This window comes from Muscardinus avellanarius (assembly GCF_963383645.1).
Source record: "Muscardinus avellanarius genome assembly, chromosome: 14".
Classification (NCBI taxonomy): Eukaryota; Metazoa; Chordata; class Mammalia; order Rodentia; family Gliridae; genus Muscardinus; species Muscardinus avellanarius.
The window spans coordinates 45,310,926-45,334,560 of NC_137800.1; the positions used below are offsets into that span (position 1 = coordinate 45,310,926).

A 23,635-nucleotide genomic window follows, 5' to 3' on the forward strand; every position below is an offset into this window, starting at 1 on the left:
GATTAAGCAACCACAGAATGTTTAGAAAAATACCTAGCAATTTTGATACATGCTGAAATATATTATTATTAATGCTTTCTTCAGTACTAGGACTCAAGGATTATCCACAGAGAACAGTGAAGTGAAATTTTATCAACTACTAAAGGCCCCTTAGCATCAGGTTGCAAAATGTCGTTATTTCTGCCAATCATTCAAATGGCAAACTTAGATTCTCCTTAAAACGAATGGGGGGAATACGTGTCATTAGTGTCCATGGCCCTGTGAAGCCGTAAGGATTATAGGGAGAATAGAAAGTTTATCTTTATATTATTTTCCCACTTTCAATTATAATCTTACAAGATGTATATATCTTAATAATAAAATATCATCATGAAACCTGGAATAAAAAGTTGGTAGTTGCAGAGAAAAAATAAAAAGTCACAACAAATAGAAAGCTTGGGGGGAAGGGTGAAAACCCTTTTGAGACAATCCGATTCAACAACTCTTTAACTGTGTGTGTAATATAAAGAGATGTTCAACTCTGATGGGGTTCCTCCCTCATAAGTCTATTGTCAGTTGAAATGCTACAAAACATTGAAAATATTAAAAGTGCATTTAATTTATCCAGCCTACAGGACATCCTAGCTTAGCAGCCTGGTACATGCAGTTTGTCTTGTCAGTTGTTTGTCTTGGTGTTAGCAATATTGACTAGGAGCTGTGGCTCACTGCTGCCCAACGTCCCCAGAGAGCACACAACAGCTGACTGCTAGCATGGGAGATATCTAAAGTCAATATGCAAAGTAGAGTTCCCACTGAATTCTTGTCACTTTTGCACAATGGTTAACTTTTTTAAGGCAGGGCATCATAAATCTGGGATGAGCAGTACATCTTCCATTGTGCTTGGCAAAGCCCAAGTCAAAGCCCAAATCTTGTACCACCTTCACACTCACACAGAATCTCAAACTTATTTTAGTAATGTCTCTTATCCTATCATATTCATTTTCTCCTACTCCGATCTTACTCAATCTTTTCTAGGCTCAAATTTAATTGTCTTCCAAGAAAACTGACTCTTGGGCCATCTGGGACATGTTCTCTTGTCAATCTTTTTTTTTTTTTTTTTTTTCTCTTTAGTTCTATACTTTAGCTCAGATTTATTCCGTTTGTTTTAGCTGGTCATTTATATGTCAGCCTAACAAATATAATATAAATTCCTTAAAAGAAGAAAGGATTTGTTTTGTCTCTTTCACACAGCACAGGGTTATTTATCTAAGAGTTACTCAATAAAGAAGAAAAACATTTCATACCAAAATCCCTCCCTGAAACCAGTACTAAAGAAATATTGGCCCAATTTGCTCCAAGATTAACTTAAGAATTCATAAAGTAGAAGAAATTTATAGTGCCAAAGTATATATTTGGCAATTAATCTATGCAGTAATTGTGTGTAATTTCCCAGGGTATAATATAACCTAATCTTAGAGCATTGGTTAAAAAGAACTACACAATCTCTAAAGTTATTTCCTGCTCTGAATTACTACTTTGTGGTCTATTTATTTCATAATTTCACCATGTAAATAATAGAATTTTTCATGTGATACTATTTATTCTACTATAGGCTTCTAAGAAGAGTGATAGTGTATAGTTTTAAACCTCATCTTTTGAAAACAGAGAAAGTTACTTTTATGTTTTAATTTAAGCCCCATTAACCATGTATTCTATACATATGCTTCAAAACATAATATTTTAAGGAAATCTGAATCCCAAGACTCATGTTAAAATACTATAATTTTAAAATCTATAATTCACAAGACTTATAAGTCCTACTTTATTTTTGCTTATGCAATTGCCCACTATGGGACAGAGGTACAAGTCCACTCTAAAGAAGATTCATGTGATTAACTGGACCATTTGAATGAAAAGCCATAGAAACATGGGGTCCCTTTATGGGCATAATGTTTATATAGGGAACAGGCAAGACACTTAAATAGATAAAGAAAAATTTTCTTCCATGCGCTAGAGCAATTCCCTGGGCAAAGATGTGAGGTACAGACTATTACCATATTGGGAAAGAAGAACCCATTGTTTGGTTCCATTATGCACAAGAGAAAGGTAAACAAACAAGTCTTAATGATCTTGGGGAATTGGGGGATGAATAACCTCAATATTTGGGAAGCAAAAGGATAGTTTTCAAATGTCCTTTTCCTTCAGAAATATTATACCACAAAGACATTTTTGAGTTTTGACTAAGTCCTGTGAGTACACAAACAATGAACTCTTCCATTGCCAGCACATTTTCTAATCAGTACGTCTGAAAAGTCCTCTTCCATTAAAAATACTACTGTAGTTGTCCATGCTTTCTTTCTGTAGGAACTCTGACTTCTAGAAATTGTTAGCTGTTTCTAAGTGCTTATTAACATTGGGACTAAGTAGAAAAATGCATCATTAATTAATCAAAAAATACTTTTAATCCTACCCTGTGCATTAACTATGCTAGGTACTTCAGAGTCCTGAGAAGCATGAGGCCCTGTCCTCTCTCATACACACTTTACAAACTGATTGGGATTTGTGGCAAATGCCTGTAGTCCTGGCACTTGTGGGCTGAGACAGGAGGATCACAGGTTTGAGGCCAGCCTCAGCAACTTAGCCAGACCCTCAACAACTTTTTCAAAATAAATCAACTATTTCAAATAAATAATAAAATGAGGCTGGGGCATATCTCAGAGATTCAGCACCCTTGTTTCCAATCCCTAGTACCACAAAAAGTTTTAAAAAACTGATTAGGAGACAATTGAAATGCTTAATAATATAAGGCAGCTATATTGACTAGTTATTTCCCTTTAGATTACTACTCATTAAAAAAGAAACTAATGAAATAAACATCATCTAAAAGGTAAATAATATAATCCTAGAGTTTTAATTAATATTTATTTTTAGAAAAGTTACAAATGGTAATTTTTCAGTTACTAGATAAATTATCATATAACCAAAATTAGAACCAGAATGTTAAATAATTTCATATTTTAATCAGAAATATGGTTAGTTATAAGTCCAAACTTTCTCAGATAATATGAAAGAGTTTTACAGAAAATATCCAAGAATTCAAAGGGGTGTGGAGGACATTTTTCATATTAACAAGATATCGTGGTCTTTCTACCTCATAAGGCTTACTGTATAGTAGCGAATCATTCATATGGGCTGAAATCAAGTCATTTATTCTAAACCATTTTGCAGGTCAGAAATGATCATATATTTCCAGTTTCTTGTGGTTCAACTTAATAGTGGTGGCCTAAGTTTGTGAAAACATAAAACAATCCTCAATAAATCATATATTACAAACATAGACCAGGACAAATGGAAGGACCCTAGAGAAAGAAGCAGGAGTCCATAGGTGCCAGCTGGTCAGTGCCCTGACCCTTCTGTCCTACAAATCCACCATGTGTATTCTAGTAGAGCTTCATCTATTTACAAATCATCTCATTTAGAAATAATTGCTGAGCTTCCCTCACCCCTTTTTTTTTTTTTTTTTTTTTTTTTTTACTAATCAGCAAGTTTAACTGCCCCGCCAGACCACTCTGAAGGAAACCTAAATTCCATGTAATTATTTGAAGAGCACCCTTGCACTTTACCAAAATAATTTTAGGAGCTTAGTAAAGGCAGGAGCCAAAGTTTAATATGTGGGGACACAAATGAAAAGTAATGAAATTAATTCTTTTCTCTAATATATATATATATATTACATTATGCTATCTGAATGTCATTGTGAAATGTGATGAGAAAAACATAAACACACATGCTGTTGTTTGAGGAAACAGTTTTTCATGACAAGTTGCTTAACAATATCTTAAAAATTTGAGGATGCCTTTACTTAAATCTCTATTTGGTTAAGAGCTTTAAATTCTAACAAATGACATTGTGTAGCATTAGTTGCCCTTTGATTTATAAGTATTTATTGTCAAATAGAAATATTTTTCTTAGCTTATTACAAGGATGTGTAGCCAACCCATTGAATGTTGCCCTCAAAATCACAAATGTGAATCTTCCAAATTATATTTTGTGCTCACTAAATCTTTTTAAAGCTTATCTTTTCCATATAGAGTTCAATCGGATCACTTCTCACAAAATGAAAATTTGGGTTAATAGCAGAAAAGGAAGTTATAAAAGTATTTTTTCTATCTTTGACCTAAAAGAAACAGTGTGCATATTCAGAAGCTTGTGATTTATGAGAAGAGGACGGTCATGCTACTCATTATAAAAATACCAGATCAGACATCAAGTTGATCTAGTCAGGATTCAGCATACTGAGGATGATGGTCCCAGAAAGCAGGGAGAACCACGATCTCAGCAAACTCAGTATGGGCCACATGTCCTTACAAAGATAAACTTCTATACATATGCAAATGGAAATTTACCCTAAGTGTGACTTAGTTACTTTACTTAATGTGTAGACATGTTTCTCCACAGATAAGGATTTTTCAGATATTATTTTAAAGGCTTCAGAGTAAGTATGTCAGTATTCGGATATATCCAAAATTATTTTTTGTTGTTTTTGTTTTTGTTTTTGTTTTGGTGGCACTGGGGTTCCTGGAAGCCCTTCTACCTCGGGGCTACACTCCCAGACCTATTTTGTATTTTTTTTATTTGGAAACAGGGTCTCTTAAACCAGTGAGGCTGGCCTCGAACCAGCGCGATCCTCCTGTCTCCGCCTCCCAAGCACCGGGATTACAAGCGTGCGCCACCACACCCGGCCTATCCAAAATTATTTTGAATCACTTATTTAATCAATTATTAAGTAGGTAAGAATTTCTTAAAGGACAAAGGTATTAAAAAGTGTGTTGCACAGTTAAAAAAATAAAACTTTAGGGACCCGTATTCATGGTGTGTGTGGCGGGTGGCTTTTTAAAATTGTAGTTTGTTGTGATTTTTGTTGTTTTATAATAAGCATTCACTTTTATAGAATAATAATAATCACTAATATAATTCACCATCTCATACTCATCATAGGAATTTCAAGCTATTAAGACAAGTAGGTCTGCTTGCGCTTCTCCCAGTTCTATATCCAATCCCCAGGGGTTGGTATAATTACAGAAGATTTTTTTACCCCTACAAATTTACATATAAAAATACAAAATTGTATTTCACATGCCTGTGAGTATGCTCTTGCATGTATATTTTTGGGGTACAGAAAAGGTTTTGTATTAGAATATGTTGTTATTTACCTCTTTCTCCTCTTAACCAACTCTCTTGAAGTGTTTTCCCTGTGTGTAGCAGAATCCCAAATTCTGTTGAGTAGTTTGTGCCCAGAACAAGGACACTGGACTGGAAGCCCCACCAGAATGGGGATGGATAGGCAGCCTGTGCTTTATCTGTTTAGGAGTGAACCTCTCACGAGGCCACATCCATTCAAAGGAGAATTTTTCTAACTCACATTGAAGCTCTTAACAGGTGACTCAAGGCACTGGCCGTGCGTGCGAATCTCTTTCATTCTATATAACAACTGGCAGTAATCCAAGGAATAATAGTGCTATATAATGATAATTTATTTAGCTGCACTTTTCTATTGATGGCCATTTGAGTTATTTCCCGTTGAAATTTCCAGGGAAAATCCTTCAATGAATGGTATACTGTTTTGGAATGTGTTTAAGTCATTTTCTCAGAGAGGTGTCTAAAATTAGATTGCCAGGTCGAAGAATATGTTCTTTTTTAATTTTAATAAATACTTCCAAACCACCATCTAGAGAAGAAGAAATTAACATTTTCAAAAAACTTGTATTGACAAGTTTCTTTTTCATTTTTGGCAACCTAATGGATGAAAAGTAATAATTCTCTTTATTGTTATTCTCTTCATTTTATTATCCTGGTTTCAATAATGTTGAGGGATGAAATCATTACCAGTTCTTCTATAAATAGCCTCTTTATGTGTCTTGACCATTTTTCTTATGTTTTTATAGTTTATTTGCAATTATTTATGCTCTAAATATTTTCTCCAAGTCTATGCTTGTCTTTTTCAACTCCTGTCAGTCTTCTCCTTTGTGATTTTTTTTTAACAGGGTCTTGGTAGGTTCTTGAGAGTCTTACTGTTTGAGGTTGTCCTTGAGCCTGTGATCCTTGTCTCAGCCTCCCAAGTATGCACCACCATACCCAACTTCTCTTTGTGGATTTATTTTTTTACACAGTGTATTGTAGCACAGAAAGTTTGGCGTTTTTAAAAATTTTACCCTGCCGGGAGTGGTGGAGCATGCTTGTAATCCCGCGCTTGGGAGGCAGAGACAGGAGGATCGCGCTGGTTTGGAGCCAGCCTCGCTGGCTTAAAAGACCCTGTTTCCAAATTTAAAAATATATAAAATAGGTCTGGGAGTGGATCCCAGAGGTAGAAGGGCTTCCAGGAACCCCAGTACTACCAATAAATAAATAAATAAATAAATAAATAAATAATAAAATAAAAATTTTTGCCCTTTCCTTTTTCAGATGGATTTTAAAATCATCTTCTATTTAATCATCTGTGGGTAAAATGACATGGTAACTAAGATTTACTATGTAATAGTAATAATATGTAATAAATAAGATGTAATAAAAAGATAAGATATGTAATAAATCAGATATATTTTTGTATACTTTGTAATTGTCCTCTCCAGAAAAATGACACTCTTTTCACTTGTTCAATCTTCCACACCCTTTTGTGCCAGTTTGGGTTTTGGTACTGTTTGAAATGTAGAATACAATAAAATTGACCCCAAAACTGGTAATTTTAAGCTGATATGCAAGCAAATCAGACTTCGGCATATTATTCTATTCCATATGTGTGTATGTGTGTGTGTGTTTTAGTATAAATGTTTTGATGTTTCCTTTGGGGTTTCATCTTTATTATTGCATTTTATTTTTAAATGACATTTTAGAGCAGTTTTAGGTTCCACAAAAAAATTGAGCAACAGGCAGAATTTTCATCTAAATGAATATTTGACCCATTATCAACATCCTGCAAGAGAGAGGTTTGTTACAGTAAGTGACCACGACATCTCTATATCACTCAAGATCCAGAACTCACATTAAGATTCACTCCTGGTTTTATACATTCTATAGGTTTTGACAGATATATAATTATTTGCATTATATAATTTCTATAATCTCATACAGAATAGTTTCACTATCCTAAAAATTCTCCATGTTCTTCCTACTCATTTGTCTTCCCCTTTTCCCTGGTAACTATTGTCTTTTATATTATCTCCATAGTTTTGATTTGTAAAATGTTGTATAGTTGAAATCTTATGATATACAACTTTATGATATTGACTTCTTTTCTTTAGTAATATGCCTTTAAATGTCTGTTCATGGCATTATAGCTCAGTTTTAGTGCTGAATAAGACTCCAATATCTGGATGTACTACCATTTATCTGTTGAATTCCTAAAGGCTATCTTGTTAAGTACAAGTTTTAGGAATTTTGAATAAAGCTGACACAAATATGCGTATTCAGGTCTTCAGGTTTGGTTTTGTTTGGATTAAGTTCTCAACTCTGAATAAATATCAAATAATTTTCTTGCTGCATTTTATGTTTTTGTAGTCTTTATTTTTGAGGTTTTTTTTTAATGAATCAACTTCACACATTTATTTTTTAAAACCCCACTAAACCCATGGGGGAATTAGTTTGGACTCCTGTAGATTCATAAATTCAGTGACAATAAATGGTTTATTCATTTATTAAACAGAAATTTCCATGATAATTACATACCAACTACTGTTCCAGGTTCTTGAGTTATATCAGTGAACATAACAAGTTATATTACTACCCTTGTGAGGCTTATATTCTATTGAGGAAACAGATAAGATATGTAATAAATCAGATATAAGTATATTTTTGTATACTTTGTAATTGTCCTCTCCAGAAAAATGACAATCTTTTCACTTGTTCAGTCTTCTTCCACATCCTTTTGTGACAGTTTGGGTTTCTCATAACAGTCTTGCTCATTTCTTGTGCAGTTACTTTTAGGTATTTTTATAGTCTTTGTTGCTACTATAATTTTTTTTCTTTTCATTCCATCTTTAAAATGATTAATAGCAATGGATAAGAATGATTTTGTGTTATTTTTGTGTTCAGCAAAATTCTTTTATTTGTTCTAATAGATTATTTTGTTCTAATAGATTATTTTCAAGGTACATATTCTCTTCTTTTGTAATATAATCATCTTTGCTTTATTGTTGCTGCTGTTGATTTTGCCTCACTGGCCAGAACCTCAAGTGCAATGTTAACTAGAATATATGATAGCAAGCCTTCTTAATTTTTTTTTCAAATTTTATTAGAAAAATAAAATATAGAAATATTTCCAATGTTTCCTCATAATCCTCTATGCTAAGAATATTGCCAAGCCGGGCATGGTGGCGCACGCTTGTAATCCCTGCTCTTGGGAGGCGGAGACAGGAGGACTGCGCAGATTCGAAGCCAGCCTTGCTGGTTTAAGAGACCCTGTTTCCAAATAAAAATATAAAAAATTTGTGTCTGGGAGTGTAACCTGGAGGTAGAAGGGTTTCCAGGAACCACCAGTAACACCAAAAAAAAAAAAAAAAAAAAAAGAATATTGCCTTTTTGAGTTGTTAAGAAATATTTTAATTTATATTTTTGTGCTTTTAATCACCAGCAGGTGAGTTTAAATAGAATTTGAAATGTTGTAAATATTCTGTTTAACATTTATTTTCTGTTTTTCTTTAACTATTAGTATAGGGATTCACAGAATTCTTATTGTGGAATTACTCTGAGTGAAAATCCAATTCCTGTTATTCTAATTTTTATAAGAAACCACTAAAGTATTTCCTCCACAGTCTATTACAGTGTTCCTCACCCCTAGCCATGCTAAGAATGCATCTATGTTCTTTTAAAAAACAGAGTAGCCAACTGCTGCTCCAATGTGTAGTTAAGAGAATCTCATAGCACAGTCCACAAAAAAAAAAGCAAGGGCAGCATCACCTGAGAAAGTTGTCAAAAATGCAAATGTTCATCTTTGTGTGGTGGTGCACATTTGTAATCCCAGTATTTGGGAAGCTGAGACAGGAGGATTGCAGGTTCATGACTAGGCTTAGCAATTTAATTAGACTCTCAAAAACCTAGTGAGACGCTTTTCAAAATAAAAAATAAAAAGGATTGTGGGTGTACCCTAGTACACAAAAAGAAGAAGAAGAAAGAAAACTATTACATGGATCTAAAATAGAGCTGCTGCCAGCTAAGCTGGCTCATGCTTCTAATCCCAGTGCTTGGAAGGATGAGACAGGAGAATTGTAAGTTGGAGGCTAGCCTGAGCAGCTTAGTAAGACCCTGCTTCAAAATTTAAATAAGTAAAAAAAGGTGTGGGGGTATAGCTTGGAGGTAGAATACTCCTGGGTTCAATCCCCATTATCACAAAAAAACGGGGTGTAAGAGTTGCCAGATAAAATACAGTATACCTAGTTACATTTCAACTTCAGATAAACAAACAAAAAATTTAGTTGGGAATACTTATCCTAAAAAATTATATTTACTTATTTATCTGAAATTCAAATATAACTGAATGTCCTATAATTGTATTTGCTAACTGTGGCAATCCTACTTGCAAAAGAGAACATAACGTAGCATATCTGAGAAACCAAAAGAAGTTCTATACTTGTAACACGGCTTTTCCCAAACCATGCTATTGTTTGTATGAAATTACATTAGATAGCATGAAGACCTTATAATTTTGATAATTTTGTTGTTTAATATATGCTTAAAATATGCAAGATTACCACTTAATAGTTATATACATAAAAAAATTCTTTGTAACAACTTTAAATAACAATCTTATCTACTGTACCAGTATTGGGAATGGCTTAAGAAGATTTGAGAAAGCTCTGATTATTAATAGATATATTTCAAAAATAATTGTGTCAAAATGGCAGACCTGGAGAGAGAAAAGACTTAGTTTCGGTCAGGAAGCAAACAGCTATTGAAACTTAGATTGACTTAGCTAAAAGTAATTAGCAAGTTGATAGGAGAGGGGAACTAGGACTTTCTCTGTCTAGCTAGGATGGGAGGAGGGGGTCCACCTGACCTTTGATCATGACCTTCATGAAAAGAGACCTAGGTAGAAAGGACACCTGGGCTCCACCTTGGCAGGGAAATAAGGGGAGAACCTTACAGGGTTTTTACTACATCAGAATTACATGAACAAGATGGAGGTCATGTGTATAAAAAGCCGGGTCCACATGTTGTATCTTTGGTGAATTCATTTGAATCGCACCCCCCCACTCCGTGCCATTTATGAATGGCATGGAGCTTTAACTGTCTTCTTTATTTCTATCTTTTTAATAAACTTCTTTAAATCTTCAGCAAGAGTCCAGGCTAATGTGTATTTACCCTTAGCTGAGGACAAGAACCTGTACTTTTATTGTTGTTCTGTTTGGGGTTTTTTTTGTGTGTTTTGAGGGAAATTGTGTCCGGAACCCTAACAGGGGTCCTCAGGGACAGTTTCCCCAAAACCATATCATCTCAAACCATAACATCTATCCATTTTAACTCTTTCCAGTATCCTATATTATGATATTGTATGTGTTGTTTCTTTTTGTATTTTTATTGGTTCATTGTAATTAAACATCATAGTAAGGTTCAAAGTGATACAAATATGCACACTGGCACACATCACTTGGTACATGCTATTATTAGTCAAAGATAATATATAAGAATGTGGAGTTGAACAGAATATGTCTAGTAAGTAGGACATAACTGATGATTTGTTTTATTTCCTCTCAGTCTATAGAAGTTTTATGTTGAAATATGAAAGGATAGGCTGCCTTATTTAATTTGCCTAGAAATTTTGACATAGGATAATTATATTATCTGCAGCTTCTAATTGTCAATTCAGATGAAAATCTTCACTGCTACAAAAGGGATAAAAAGACTTAATAACTTTCTAGTTCTTTAAACAGGATGTTGTTTTAAGAAAAGAAAGTCTAGAAAGAGGAATCTATTGTCAAATAAAATATATAACACTGCTATGAGATTTCATAGTAGTCCAGCTGGCTGCAGATCAAATAATCCAGGAAGAAGCTGAGCCAAGTCTTTTGCTAAAAGGACCCTTTCTTTTATGGGTGAGCAAGAAGTATTAGCAGCCCAGAATAGCCAGGAAGAAGATGCATATGGAATTGAAGACAGTGTTGGGCCCAGAACCTTGAATTAAGAATCAGGAAGTCTTGGTTCTATCCTGGCCTCACCCTTAATTTATTATGACTATCTGTGTGGTGTCACAGCTCACTGACAAACAGAGCATCCAGGCAATGCTATTTTTGCTCAGCCAGACAGCCAGCACAGAGAAGCATTGAGTATTTTACTGATTTTTTGTTCTCTTCCACAATCTTGGCATTAAGAGAACAGAGCTAGAGTGTGTATGGAAGAGACATCCTTTCCTCCGGACTTCACAATACTCCAGTCTGTTAGCTGTCTGGTAACTTACACCTCCTGCCCATCACCTTTGTGTGTGTCTTATGATTTCTGCTGTTCAATTAAGAGTGTTCAGAAAAGGAAAAGTGTTGAAAATGTCTATATTAGATGGAAGAAAGAGGGTAGTGAAGGCTCCTGTTGTTTAAGGCTTACCAGTTCAGAAGTTTCTTGAAAAGAATGACCCCTGAAAATCCTATTTATCTCCCTAAGATAGCATCACAGCCAAGTAACCCTACCACACAGGGATCCCACAGCTCTGCAGGGTAAGTAAGGAGCAGCTTTCAAATGACTGCCATGTGATTCAGCCATACTACCTTTGACAACAAATCAAATTAAATGGAAATTTCTGGCTTGATTTCCCTAGTCTCTACTGACCTGTACCTGAAAGAGATCCAACTGAAATTTTCTTCCAGCTATGGCTACATATATTATCTGCACTTTAACAACAGCTGGTTTCTCAGAGAAACAGGATGTTTCTGTCTTTGCACTAACAGGCACATACTGGAAAAAGGAGACATATATCACATCATTGACTAAAGTTCAGTTCACAACTGACTAAATACTTTTTCCTCATTAAAAGAAAGATTCTGGCTATTCCATTAAGAATAGTCTGTTTATGTTCTAAAAAGACTAGATTCTTAGGCTGCATTAGGGAAAGTATCCAGAAGGTGGGGGAAGTGCTTGCCTATTCTAGCCTGGATAGAGAACATGTAAAGTCATATATTGAGACTTGGACTTCAACCCTTAATTGACTCATTGACAGAATTATGTCATAACAGGTGAGAGTAAACAGAACTAATGAGAATTTGAAAACATGTCCTAGGAGAAGTGATTAAAGGAACTGTGGGCTGAGTTTCTAGCTCCATGGTAAAGTGTATGTTTAGTATGTGCAAGGTCTTGGGTTTGAGTTCCAGCACCACTGTTATAGTCTGACCTGTTACAGTTTGGGGGAACTGTCCCCGGGGACCTTGGTCAGGCTCCCAGAGATTATTCCCTTAACCGCGGGTTCTTGTCCAGACTTAGGACAGATGTACACTAGTCCGGACTCTTGCTGAAGATTTAAATGAGTTTATTAGTACAAAGATAAAAATAAAGAAGACAGGTACAGCCTTATATTATTACAGAATAATATAGAGAGGTGACCTGAAATGAAGTCACCCAACTACAAAATATAAAACAGCCTTTTATAGATAAGAAGTCCTCCATCTTGCTCTACTACTGCAATCTTAAGACATAGGTCTAAGTCCGCCCCTTAATTTCCTGCCTGTGGGTCTACACTCAGGGTTCTTTGTTTAACTAGAATGATTCACAAGGTCAAGGGCCAAGTGGTATCTCCTCTCCTTTCATGAAGGTCAATCCCCCTCCTCCCACCCTCTTAAGGAATCCTTAGCTAGATATCACTTATTATGCAAACCTGTCTTTAAAATGTGAAGGTCTGAAGTCCCACTCCACTATCCACTTGCTAATTACTTTAAACAAGGATACTTTGCATTATAATAGCTACCTGACTGCCTGGCAGTAACCTGGCCTTTCTGTCTTACAACTCTGTGCTCCAATTTTTGTAACCCAATTTTTGAAATATATATTAATAACCAACACTTCTTTAATAATCTTTTTAGGCCATTTCCTAATACTGGTACACCACCACCACCAAACCCAAAAGACAGCAGAGGATGATTCACTAAGAAAAGGAAGAAAATGGACACATTGTTGTTCTTCAAATATTTGAAATGCTTGGGGAAATAAGCACTACTTACCCTGTGTAGTTCTGGAGGGAGAAACGGAGAAATTAAAAGTAGGTGGGCTTTAACTCTATAACATATCTAAAAGTTATAGATATAGCAATATGAAATAGGCTTAGGGAACAGTGGCTATAGCATAGTATACAGTATAAACATATAAACATATCTTGAATTATTATTAATTAGAAGCTTAAGGAACTTGGCAAAACTTCAAAGTTTTCTTACAATTAATTGTTGTATTTATTGGCATTCTTCAAAAAAAAGTTTTCATGTGGGTAGAAACAAATCAAATTTTAGAAATTGAGGAGAGAATACATGATGCCCAAGTGGGCACTTAATTTAGGAAGCTATCTAGGGAAGGAAAGCAAAATGGAGAGCTGGAGAGAGACCAGGGCAGGGTATGACAGAGCCAGGCTCTGATCTAGGACTTACCAACAGAGCAAGGACGTGGACTTATCCCCAAGTATTATTATATTACTCTTTTTTTTTTTTAATTATTTTTTAAATTTTTAATTGGTGCACTGTATTCATACATCATAGTGGGATACATACTTTTGTAGACATACATGCACGCATCACCCAGTCAGCCCCCACCCGATCCCCACCCCATTCTCTCCCCATCCCTCCCTCCCATGCTTGGCTTAGTGATTGACATCTAGTATTATAGCAATTTATCCAAAATTAAAAATGATAATCTCACATAACAGTTTCATTTGTCTGATACCAAGCTTTTGATGACTTAAAGATAACATTTCAATATTTCTTTTTGCTTTCTTTCTTACCAGAGAATCTATTTTTTCTATTTTTTAGGTGAAACTATCATATATTTATATATTTATTTTTCAGAAAAAAAATCTATCCTAATATGTAATATGGACTCTGGGTACCCACAACAATCTTGAAAAAGAACAAAGCTAGAAGATGTATATTTTCTGATTTCAAACCATATAAACCTACAATAATTGAAACAGTGTAGTACTATTCTAAAAGCAGATATATAAACCATTGGAGTTAAATAAAAGCCTAGAGCTAAATTCTTCCCTATATTGTCAAGTTATTTTTGACAAGGTTTCCACGAACATTTGGTGGTGGGAATAATAATCTTTTAACTAAATATTGTTGAAAAATAATAATTACATGGAAAAGATTAAAATTGGACCCTTACCTAATCCCATATACAAATATTAACTCAAAATAGATAATAGACCTAAATATAAATCTTAAGACTATAAGCTTTTAGGAGAAAATCTGGGTCATAAAACCTCACAACATTGAAATTGGCAGTGATTTCTTGGTTATGATTTCAATGGCACAGGCAACAGAAGAGTATACAAACTCCCTAAAAAATAAAAAACATATTGTATATCCAAAGACAATGTAAACAGAGTTAACAGTTACTAATAGAATGGGATAAGATATTTCCAAATGCTATATCTGAAGGTATATTAATATTCCAACTAGAAATCATAAAAATTAACAACAATAAAGGCAAACAATACCCTTTAGAGATAGGTAAAAGACTAACATAAATAATGAATCTCCACAGATAACCAGTCTTAGTTGTCTGTTGGATGGAAAATCTTGTTTCTCTATTTCTGATGTGTGTTACCTATTTCTTCTTTGTAGTTAATCTCTTTGAGTATTTTCTCTAGTGCTGGTTTTGAAGACATAAATTCCTTCAGTTTCTGTTTGTCATGGAAGCTTCTTATTTCTCCATCTAATTTGATAGAAAGTTTTGCTGGGTAGGAAATTTTTGGCTGGAAGTTGTTTTCTTTCAAAGTTGGGAATATGTTACTCCAAGCCCTTCTGGCTCTCATAACTTGGTTTGGGAAGTCTGGAGTGATTCTAATTGGTTTGCCTCTGAATGTCACTTGGCCCTTTGCTTTTGTTGCCTTTAAGATTCTCTGCTTGGCTTCCACATTGGTCATTTTGACAATTATGTGGCGTGGGGATCCTCTTCTCCGATCCTGTCTAAAGGGAGTTCTATATGTTTCCTGGACCTGCGTATCGACCTCTTGCTCTATGTCTGGAAAATTTTCTGCTATTACTTCCTTGAAGAGATTGTTGATCCCTTTGGTTTCACTTTCTTTTCCCTCCTCTATTCCAATTATTCTTAGGTTAGCTCTCTTAAAATGGGCCCATATTTCTTCAATATCAGATTCCTGCTGTCGGATATTTTTTTCTAGATTAGAAACTATGCGTTCATTTTTGGAATGATCATCTTGTAAGAGCGAGATTCTGTTCTCCATGTGTTCTAATCGGTTGTTTGTGCTTTGAATTGAGGCCTTTACTTCATTAATTGCATCCTTTATCTCTTTTTGGCTCTCTCTGAGTTCTTTTCGAAGCACCTCTATTATTTCTACAGTTATTTTCCTGATTTGATCTTCTAGAAATCTCTGATTTTCTGTTTTATTGGGTTCTGATGTTGTGGGGTTGTGAGCATTCATTGCTCCAGTATTATTCCTCTTTCCCATGACTTAGGAAGTTTGTGCCTTCTCTGGGTTCTTCCCTTGGGTCACTATGACTTCACTTAAGGTGCTCTGGATCTCGAGTCAGTAGTATCTCAGACCCCACTACTCCTTTACTGGGTTGTATCACAGAGTCTCCGACCCAGAGAGTCGATAGAGGCTGCTTTAGACTGTGGGGGGTGCCAGGTTGCACGTTCTCCTATGGTGTGATATCTCTGCCACTGCCCCTCCCCCACTGGGTCAAGTCCCAGTGAGTACAGTACTGGGATTTCTCCGCTGTGGCCCGCAATTTGACTCACTGTTCTTGAGTACGCAGATGTAGCTGTACTGAATTCGGTGAATTCGGTGCTGCTGCCGCTGGTGGCAATATGGCGCTGCTGCTACTATTATATTACTCTTTATTCCACTTGGAATAATATTTTCCAGTATTCCTCCTTCTCCTTTTCTTTCCCTCCCTTCTCTTTTATTCTCCCTCTTTCCCACTTTATCTCTTCATCATATATTAATCTCCTTCTTTCTCTATTATGGTTTAAGTCTCACTTCTGCATTAGTCTTTTTTTCTGACCATCCTATAAAAAGTGGAATCTAATCCTACAGTTACTATATCTCATTGCCTTATTTTTATTACACTTGCTCCTACTTGAAACTATCTTATATATGAATTTATTAACTTTCATTATCCATCTTCTCATGGTTGACTGTAATATTTGTGAAAACAGGGATCCTATCTATCTGTTCACTGATGGATAGTTGGTCCTTTGAACAATGATTGGTCCAGAACAACTGTAATAAAAGTAATGAAGGAAGGAAGAATGGGTGGGAAGAGAATTAGGAACTTGGCCTTGATTTGAGAGAACTATGTTTCTGAAATATTGATTTTATTAGCAAACAGTTTCACTGATTAAAAAGTTTATCTTCATAGACTGAAGTGAGAGAATGAAATTAAATCACCACTGAAGAGATCAACCTTGTTTAAATCTGTACATATACTGTTACGGATTGGGAGAATATGGTTTGAGGAAACTGTTCCCTGGGAACCCCTGCGAGGGTCCCGGACACACTTTCCCCCAACCCATAATAAAACCCAAAATGACCCCAAAAAAAGAAAAACCGTGGATTCTTGTCCTAAGCTAAAAATAAATATGCATAGCTTGGACCATTGCTGAAGATTTAAAGAAGTTTATTAGAAAGATAGAAATACAGAAAATAGAAATACAGCCCCATGCCAAAATGGCATGGGGGGTGTGACTCGAAATGAATACACCAAAGGGCTTATACGTGGACCAGACTTTTTATACCCATGACCTCCATCTTGTTTGCGTGACTCTGAAGTAGTGAACGTCCCTGTAAGGTACCTCCCCTTAACCCTGTAAGGTACCTCCCCTAGAAAGGTGTGGTGAGGTGTCTCCTTTCTTGAAGGGCAAGGTCAAACCCTGCCCCATCCTCCCAAGATCATCATGTAGATCTGTCTTTAGAAAGAGGAAGCCCTAGCTCTCCTCTATTGACTTGTTAATTACTTTGAGCTAGGTTGATTTACATTGGAATAGCTGCCTGTTTTAGGCGGAAACCAAGTACTTTCTTTACCTATGTCTGCCGCCATTTTGACACAACTATTTTGAAATATATCAATTATTTTCTTTAGAAATATATTAATAATCAGAGCTTTCCCAAATCTTCCTAGGCCATTCCAATACTGGTACATATACAACTATTTTCAGGCATGAGCTATTTACTGGAGGTTAGCCATGAATGTATGAAAAGTTAGAACTTTGTGGAATGTTAAAACCTGAGATCTAATAACAAGTAATATGATATTTATCCATAGCATCAGATTTTTGCTTCTCTATTTTGCAAAGTTTTATGAATGCAATATATTAGACACTTGACTCTTCAGGCTAAATGTAATGAATAGTGAATAAAGAAGCACTGATGGAGGAAAAGGGGAAAATAGGCTTATTTCTTTAGAAGAATATCATAGGACAAGACTGGTCTTATCCTTTCAGTATATTGTTGGAATTATTTGATGTTCGGCCAATGGATCTGAAAATATTTTTAAAGCACAACCTCAGTATCCAGTTAATTCAAAGACAAATTATTCCTGAGACAACTGCTGATAGGTCCAGGATAGCTACAGGATGTGTGGCTTTATCCAATATTAATTTAGTAGCTGGAAAAATATCAAGATATATTTTCAAAGGCTTGGAAGGTATTATTTCACTGGCTTCTGTTGATTTCTTTATGATTATTCCTGAAAATATATTGTGTGTATAGTGTATAACTTGATTCTATGTCTGCCAGGTACAAAGACTAAATCTATGTCCTTAGGGAGATTATACCTGAAAAATGAAAGATGATTACACAAAACCATATGTGGATATAGAAATGCAGAAACATCATTTTGTCAAAGACAACTCTGAGTCAAAGAAATGGAAATTATATAAGCAAATACATTGGAAGAGTAAGAGAACTTAGTTACTTGTCAGTCCGATTTTCTCATTTTCTGAAGTAGTTATAAAGGAATTAAATGGAATAATCTCTAATATTTATGGTTAAACACAGACTTTTATGATAAATAATATATATTTGAATACTTTATATAACAATGTTCTATAGCATTAAGGGATATGATATACAGAAAGGTTAAGATTTGTTTGCAAACATCATGGACACTTTTAAGCACAATAAAATTCTATGATAAAAAGACTTCATGATTCTCTGTCAGAGCCTCATTAAGTATTTGAAACAGCAGGAACAATAGAAATAAATTGAAGTCACAATAATTGCATAGCATTTGAAGATTAGCACATGTCCAAAAAAATTTTTAATTTATTCCCAAAATTATTCTGTCTGTGGAAACAGGAATAACTCTTTTATTTTATATTAATAGGTTAAAATAAGTACAGTTCATTTTTTAAAAGCCATTTATATAATATTAGCTTAAGTAATTATTTCACTAACAACTTAATTTAATAAACTATTTTATATCTGAAATATGATGCCCTTGTAATACTAACAATCTGCTCTCACTTTTTAAGATAAAGAAACTACCTGGTTTGATGATTCACAACTGTAATCCCAGTACTTGGGAGATTGAAATAGGAGGATGTCAGGTTTGAGAATAGGAGTAAGCAGTAAATTAGTGAAATCCTATTTTAAAAAAAATAATAAAGACAGGCATGGTGGCACACACTTGTAATTTCAGTACACAGGAGGCTGAGACAGGAGGATCATTAATTTTCAGCCAGCCTCAACTACTTACTGAGACCCTCAAAACACTGTGAGACTCTGTTTCAAACCAGAAAAAAAATAAAATAAAAAATAGGGCTGGGAGTATAGCTCCAAGGTAGAATGCCCCTGGTTCCTATCCCCAATACCACAAAAATAAAAAAATAAGTAAATATGGCTTGGGTATGCCTCAGAGTTAAAATGCCTCTGGGATCAATCCCAATTACACACACAATAAAACAAGATATAGAGACATCTGTAGAATTATATTAATCCACAGAAATCATTCTGTTCTTTAGGAGTGCCTCTTAATGGTGGCTGGAGTATTCAAAGGGATTAAAAGAAATGCCAAAAATAAAAGGTCTGATTCAGGCAATCCTCATTTCCACCTCATTTCTAATTCCATCACCAAAGCAAAGCCCGAGCCTGCTTTCCTTGCACAGACCTGCCCTCAAGATTCTGTCATGACTTATTTTCCCTTTGAGGTTGGCCACTGGTGGTCCTCTTAAACCTGATTTCACCAAATAAATATCTCAGACAGATGGGAGTTTGGTAACCTTAGTCACAAATAATGCCTATGAAGGTCTGATTCTGGTCCATTATATCTCTTGACATATTTTGCTTCTAAAAAAAAACTTCTCTGTACTTTCCATGGTATTTTTCTTTGTTTCCACCAAGCCCTGACCCCTTGCACAACAAGAAGAATTTGGAAAAGCACTCCTGGTACTGACTTGATCTGAACACGTAAGGACAGTGAAGAACCATATCCGAGTAACCCTATATGGCTGACAAGAAGCTTTAGCTGCTCCTGTTAACCAAAGTATTTCCAAAAAACTGGCTATGTCATAGAATATTCAGAATAAGTAATCATGGTCATTTCCATATTTCTATACAAGCATTTGCAAAAAAATTTTTAAAAAGACATTCAAAGAAAAGCTTGGAAAGAAATATTGGCTCATAGCTTGAAGCAGTAGTAGGTAAATGGTCTCCTGCATGGACATTGGCCCAGTGCACAAATCAAGTACTTGCCTTGATTCTGTTTTTCACAATGTTTTATTAAATTCATAATATTCTGACAAAAATACTCTCTAATCCACATCCTTAAATGTCTAATCACAAATAGTAATTAGTATCCTGTAAATAATCTATTTGTACTCTAAAAAAAGAAAATGAACGTGTAACTTTCCCGAGAATTATTATTTCGAAAGTAGAAAATATGTATTTTCACTCATTATTGTTATATTTCTTTTTCACATATCTAATATTCATGCAAAATGCTTGATTGGCACTAGATCGGTATTTTTGCCATGAAGAACCCATTGATAATGCAGAACTTCCCCCAAAGAACACTGCCCATTATCTGGTATCCTTTTTGTCACATTAAGAACAGGGAACTTTTTATTCTTTCCAAGAAATGGCATTTCACATTCAGTAACAACATGTTCTGTTCCTCAGGAAATAAGAGAAGACCGAGATAAAGCACGGCTGGACTCCATGGTGCTGCTAATTATGAAACTGGACCAGCTTGACCAGGACATTGAGAATGCTCTCAGCACCAGCTCCTCTCCCTCCAGCACGCCAACAAACCTGCGGCGACATGTTCCTGTAAGTTTCCCATGCCTGCTTCTTTCTTTATAAGAATAATATTCCTTTACTTCATACAGTCTTTCTTAAAAGTAGAACATCTTTGGTAATGGCATCTACTAATATATGAAATGGAGGATCATTAAAGTACTCAAGTATTTCTCTGCCTCTTGCAGAGATTTCATAGAAGAACAGGTGATTAAAAAAAGAAAATAGCTGGGCATGGTGGCAAACACTTGTAATCCCCGTGCTTGGGAGGTAAAGACAGAAGGATGGTACAGGTTCGAGGCCAGCCTCGCTGGTTTAAGAGACCCTGTTTCCAAATAAAAATAATATAAAATAGGTCTGGGAGTGTAGCCCGGAGATAGAAGAGTTTCCAGGAACCCCAGTACCACCAAAAGACATATATATACACACATTAAACAGAAAAAGGTCACCTTGGGAAATTATGCTTCCTAAAATTTATAAACTGTTTGCTGTAGCTGTTACCCTAACTGGCAGTCATTTCAGACATGACAAAGATTTCATTAGCAATACTGTGTATACTTTGTTTAGTACTTTAGTTCCAATGCCCCACAGATTTACACTGTATGAAGAAAATGTTTAATAAGTATTTGCTGAGTGGATGGAGGATGGATGGGTGGATGATACTGGCTGAACTAGCCCAGTTAATATAAGAAAAGAATTTATATTAGATTAACTTGATAACACTCTAAAATCTACTCAGTAAAATTTAATGAAGGGGACATAGATGAGAAATCTATTCTGTTGCACTTTAATTTTATAGGACACTCCTCTAAGATTCCTACACTCAAAATAAAATTTAGAGAATACAAATTTCAGAATTGACTATACATTGATTATACATTTTACATATCTAATGTTAGCTTCATATTAAGTGGCCTAGCTAACATAAATGATGATGATTCTTATCTGTAATTAAGTCATGAATCCCTTTTCAATTAATCTTGTTTGATGGCTTGTTTATGAAATAATAAACACAATAAGTTAAGAAATTTATATTTATCTGAGATCAAATAGGTAGAAAATCATATATATATATATATATATATATATATATATATATATAAATTTAAGCACTTCTGAAACATAACTATTCTATGCTCAGTTCTTTGTAGTATAGTTTTACCATTGATTCTAAAATAAATAAACAGGTTGAAATAAGAGCTAACTTAATAAGTTCTTGTTATTTTAAGTGCTCTGCATGGAGGGGAATCTTTATTTTTTTGCTGCTGTTGTTTTTCTTCATTTTGTTGTTTTGGCAGTAGTTGGAATTAAACTTAGAGGCTGAGCTAATTCACAAGCCATTTTGAAGCCATTTTCACTTTTTATTCTGAGTCAGGGTCTGGGTAAGTTGACCAGGCTGGCCTTGGACTCATGATCCTCTGCAAATTAGTGGCACCTTGTTTTAAAAATAAAGAATAAGAAAGAGGGCTGGGTGCAGGATACAAAATCAACCTAAAGAAATCAGTTGCTTTTCTTTATGCCAACAATGAATCCACAATGAAAGAAATAAAGAAAACAACTCCATTCACTATAACCTCAAAACCAATAAAATACCTAGAAATAAACCTAACCAAAGATGTAAAAGACCTTTACAGAGAAAACTATAAAACATTAAAGAAAGAAATTGAAGAAGACCTTGGAAAATGGAAAGATCTCCTGTGCTCATGGATAGGCAGAATAAATATCATCAAAATGGCCATTCTGCCAAAAGTGATCTATAAGATTCAATGCAATTCCCATTAAAATACCAAAGACATTCTTCATAGACCTAGAAAAATCAGTCATAAATTTTATATGGAGGAAGAAAAGACCAAGAATAGACAAAGCAATTCTCAGCAATAAGAACCATGCAGGAGGCATCACAATCTCCTGACTTCAAATTATACTATAGAGCAATAGTAGTAAAAACAGCCTGGTATTGGCACAACAACAGGCATACAGACCAGTGGAACAGAATAGAAGATACAGAAACAAACCTACACACCTATAGTCAATTAATCGTTGACAAAAGGGCCAAACTCATACACTGGAGCTGGAGAAATGACAACCTTTTCAACAAATGGTGCTGGGAGAACTGGCTATCCATTTGTAGAAAGATGGAACTAAATCCTTACCTCTCACCATGAACAGGAATCAATTCAAGATGGATCAAAGACTTAGAAATTAGACCAGAGACTGTGAAGTTACTAGAGGAGGGCATAGGCTCAACACTCCAAAATATAGGCACAGGCAGTAACTTTCTCAAAAAGACCTCTAAAGTGCAGGAAATTAAAGCAAGAATTAACAAGTGGGATAGCATCAAACTAAAAAGTTTCTTCTCATTAAAGGAAACCATCAAGAACCTAAAGAGAAAGCCTACAGAATGGGAGATCTTTACCAACCACCACTCTGTTAGAGGGCTAATAGCAGAATATACAAAGAGCTCAAAAGACTCTACACTAGCAAAACAAACAACCCAATCAAGAAATGGGCAACTGAAATGAATAGACATTTCACAAAAGAAGAGATACAAATGGCCAATAGATACATGAAAAGATGTTCAACATCATTAGCTATCAGGCAGATGCAAATCAAAACTACGCTGAGATTCCATCTAACCGCAATCAGAGTGGCAAACATAAAGAAATCAAACAACAATTGCTGGTGAGAATGTGGGGAAAGAGGAATTCTTTTACACTGTTGGTGGGAGTGCAGAGTAGTTCAGCCACTATAGAGATCAGTATGGAGATTCCTTAGAAAACTGGGAATAGATCCACCATTTGATCCAGCTATACCACTAGATCTCCATCAACAGATGAGTGGATTGCAAAATTATGGGAAATACACACAATGGAATTCTATTCAGCTATAAAGAAAAATAAAATAATAGCATTTGAAAGAAGATGGAAGGAACTAGAGAACATTATGTTAAGTGAGATTAGTCAAGCACAGAAAGAGAAGGGACATATGTTTTCTCTAATATGCCCAAACTAGGGAGTATTAGGAATGCCAGAGGGACTCCAGAAAGTGGAGGGGAAACCTCAGTAAAGCTAGAATGGAAGGAGAGGAGAGGAGGAAGGCTGAGATTGATTAATGGAGGAGCTACATCCAAATATGTGTAAAAGTATGAATATAGCATGGTTAATCTGGACACTTATTGTTGGGAGGGGAGAAGGACAACCTCAGGTTGGGGAGAAA

The 23,635-nt window shown here is 35.1% G+C and overlaps 1 protein-coding gene across 1 annotated transcript in view; it reads left to right on the forward strand.

Moving 5' to 3' along the window:
• DLC1 (DLC1 Rho GTPase activating protein) overlaps positions 1-23,635 on the forward strand; it is a gene marked incomplete at both ends in the record, with an annotated part of 393,015 nt that overhangs the window by 73,651 nt on the left and 295,729 nt on the right. Inside the window, one exon of the mRNA XM_080710066.1 lies at positions 20,303-20,452. Within this exon, the coding sequence (XP_080566192.1) occupies positions 20,303-20,452 (150 nt within the window). The remainder of the gene's footprint in view (positions 1-20,302; positions 20,453-23,635) is intronic.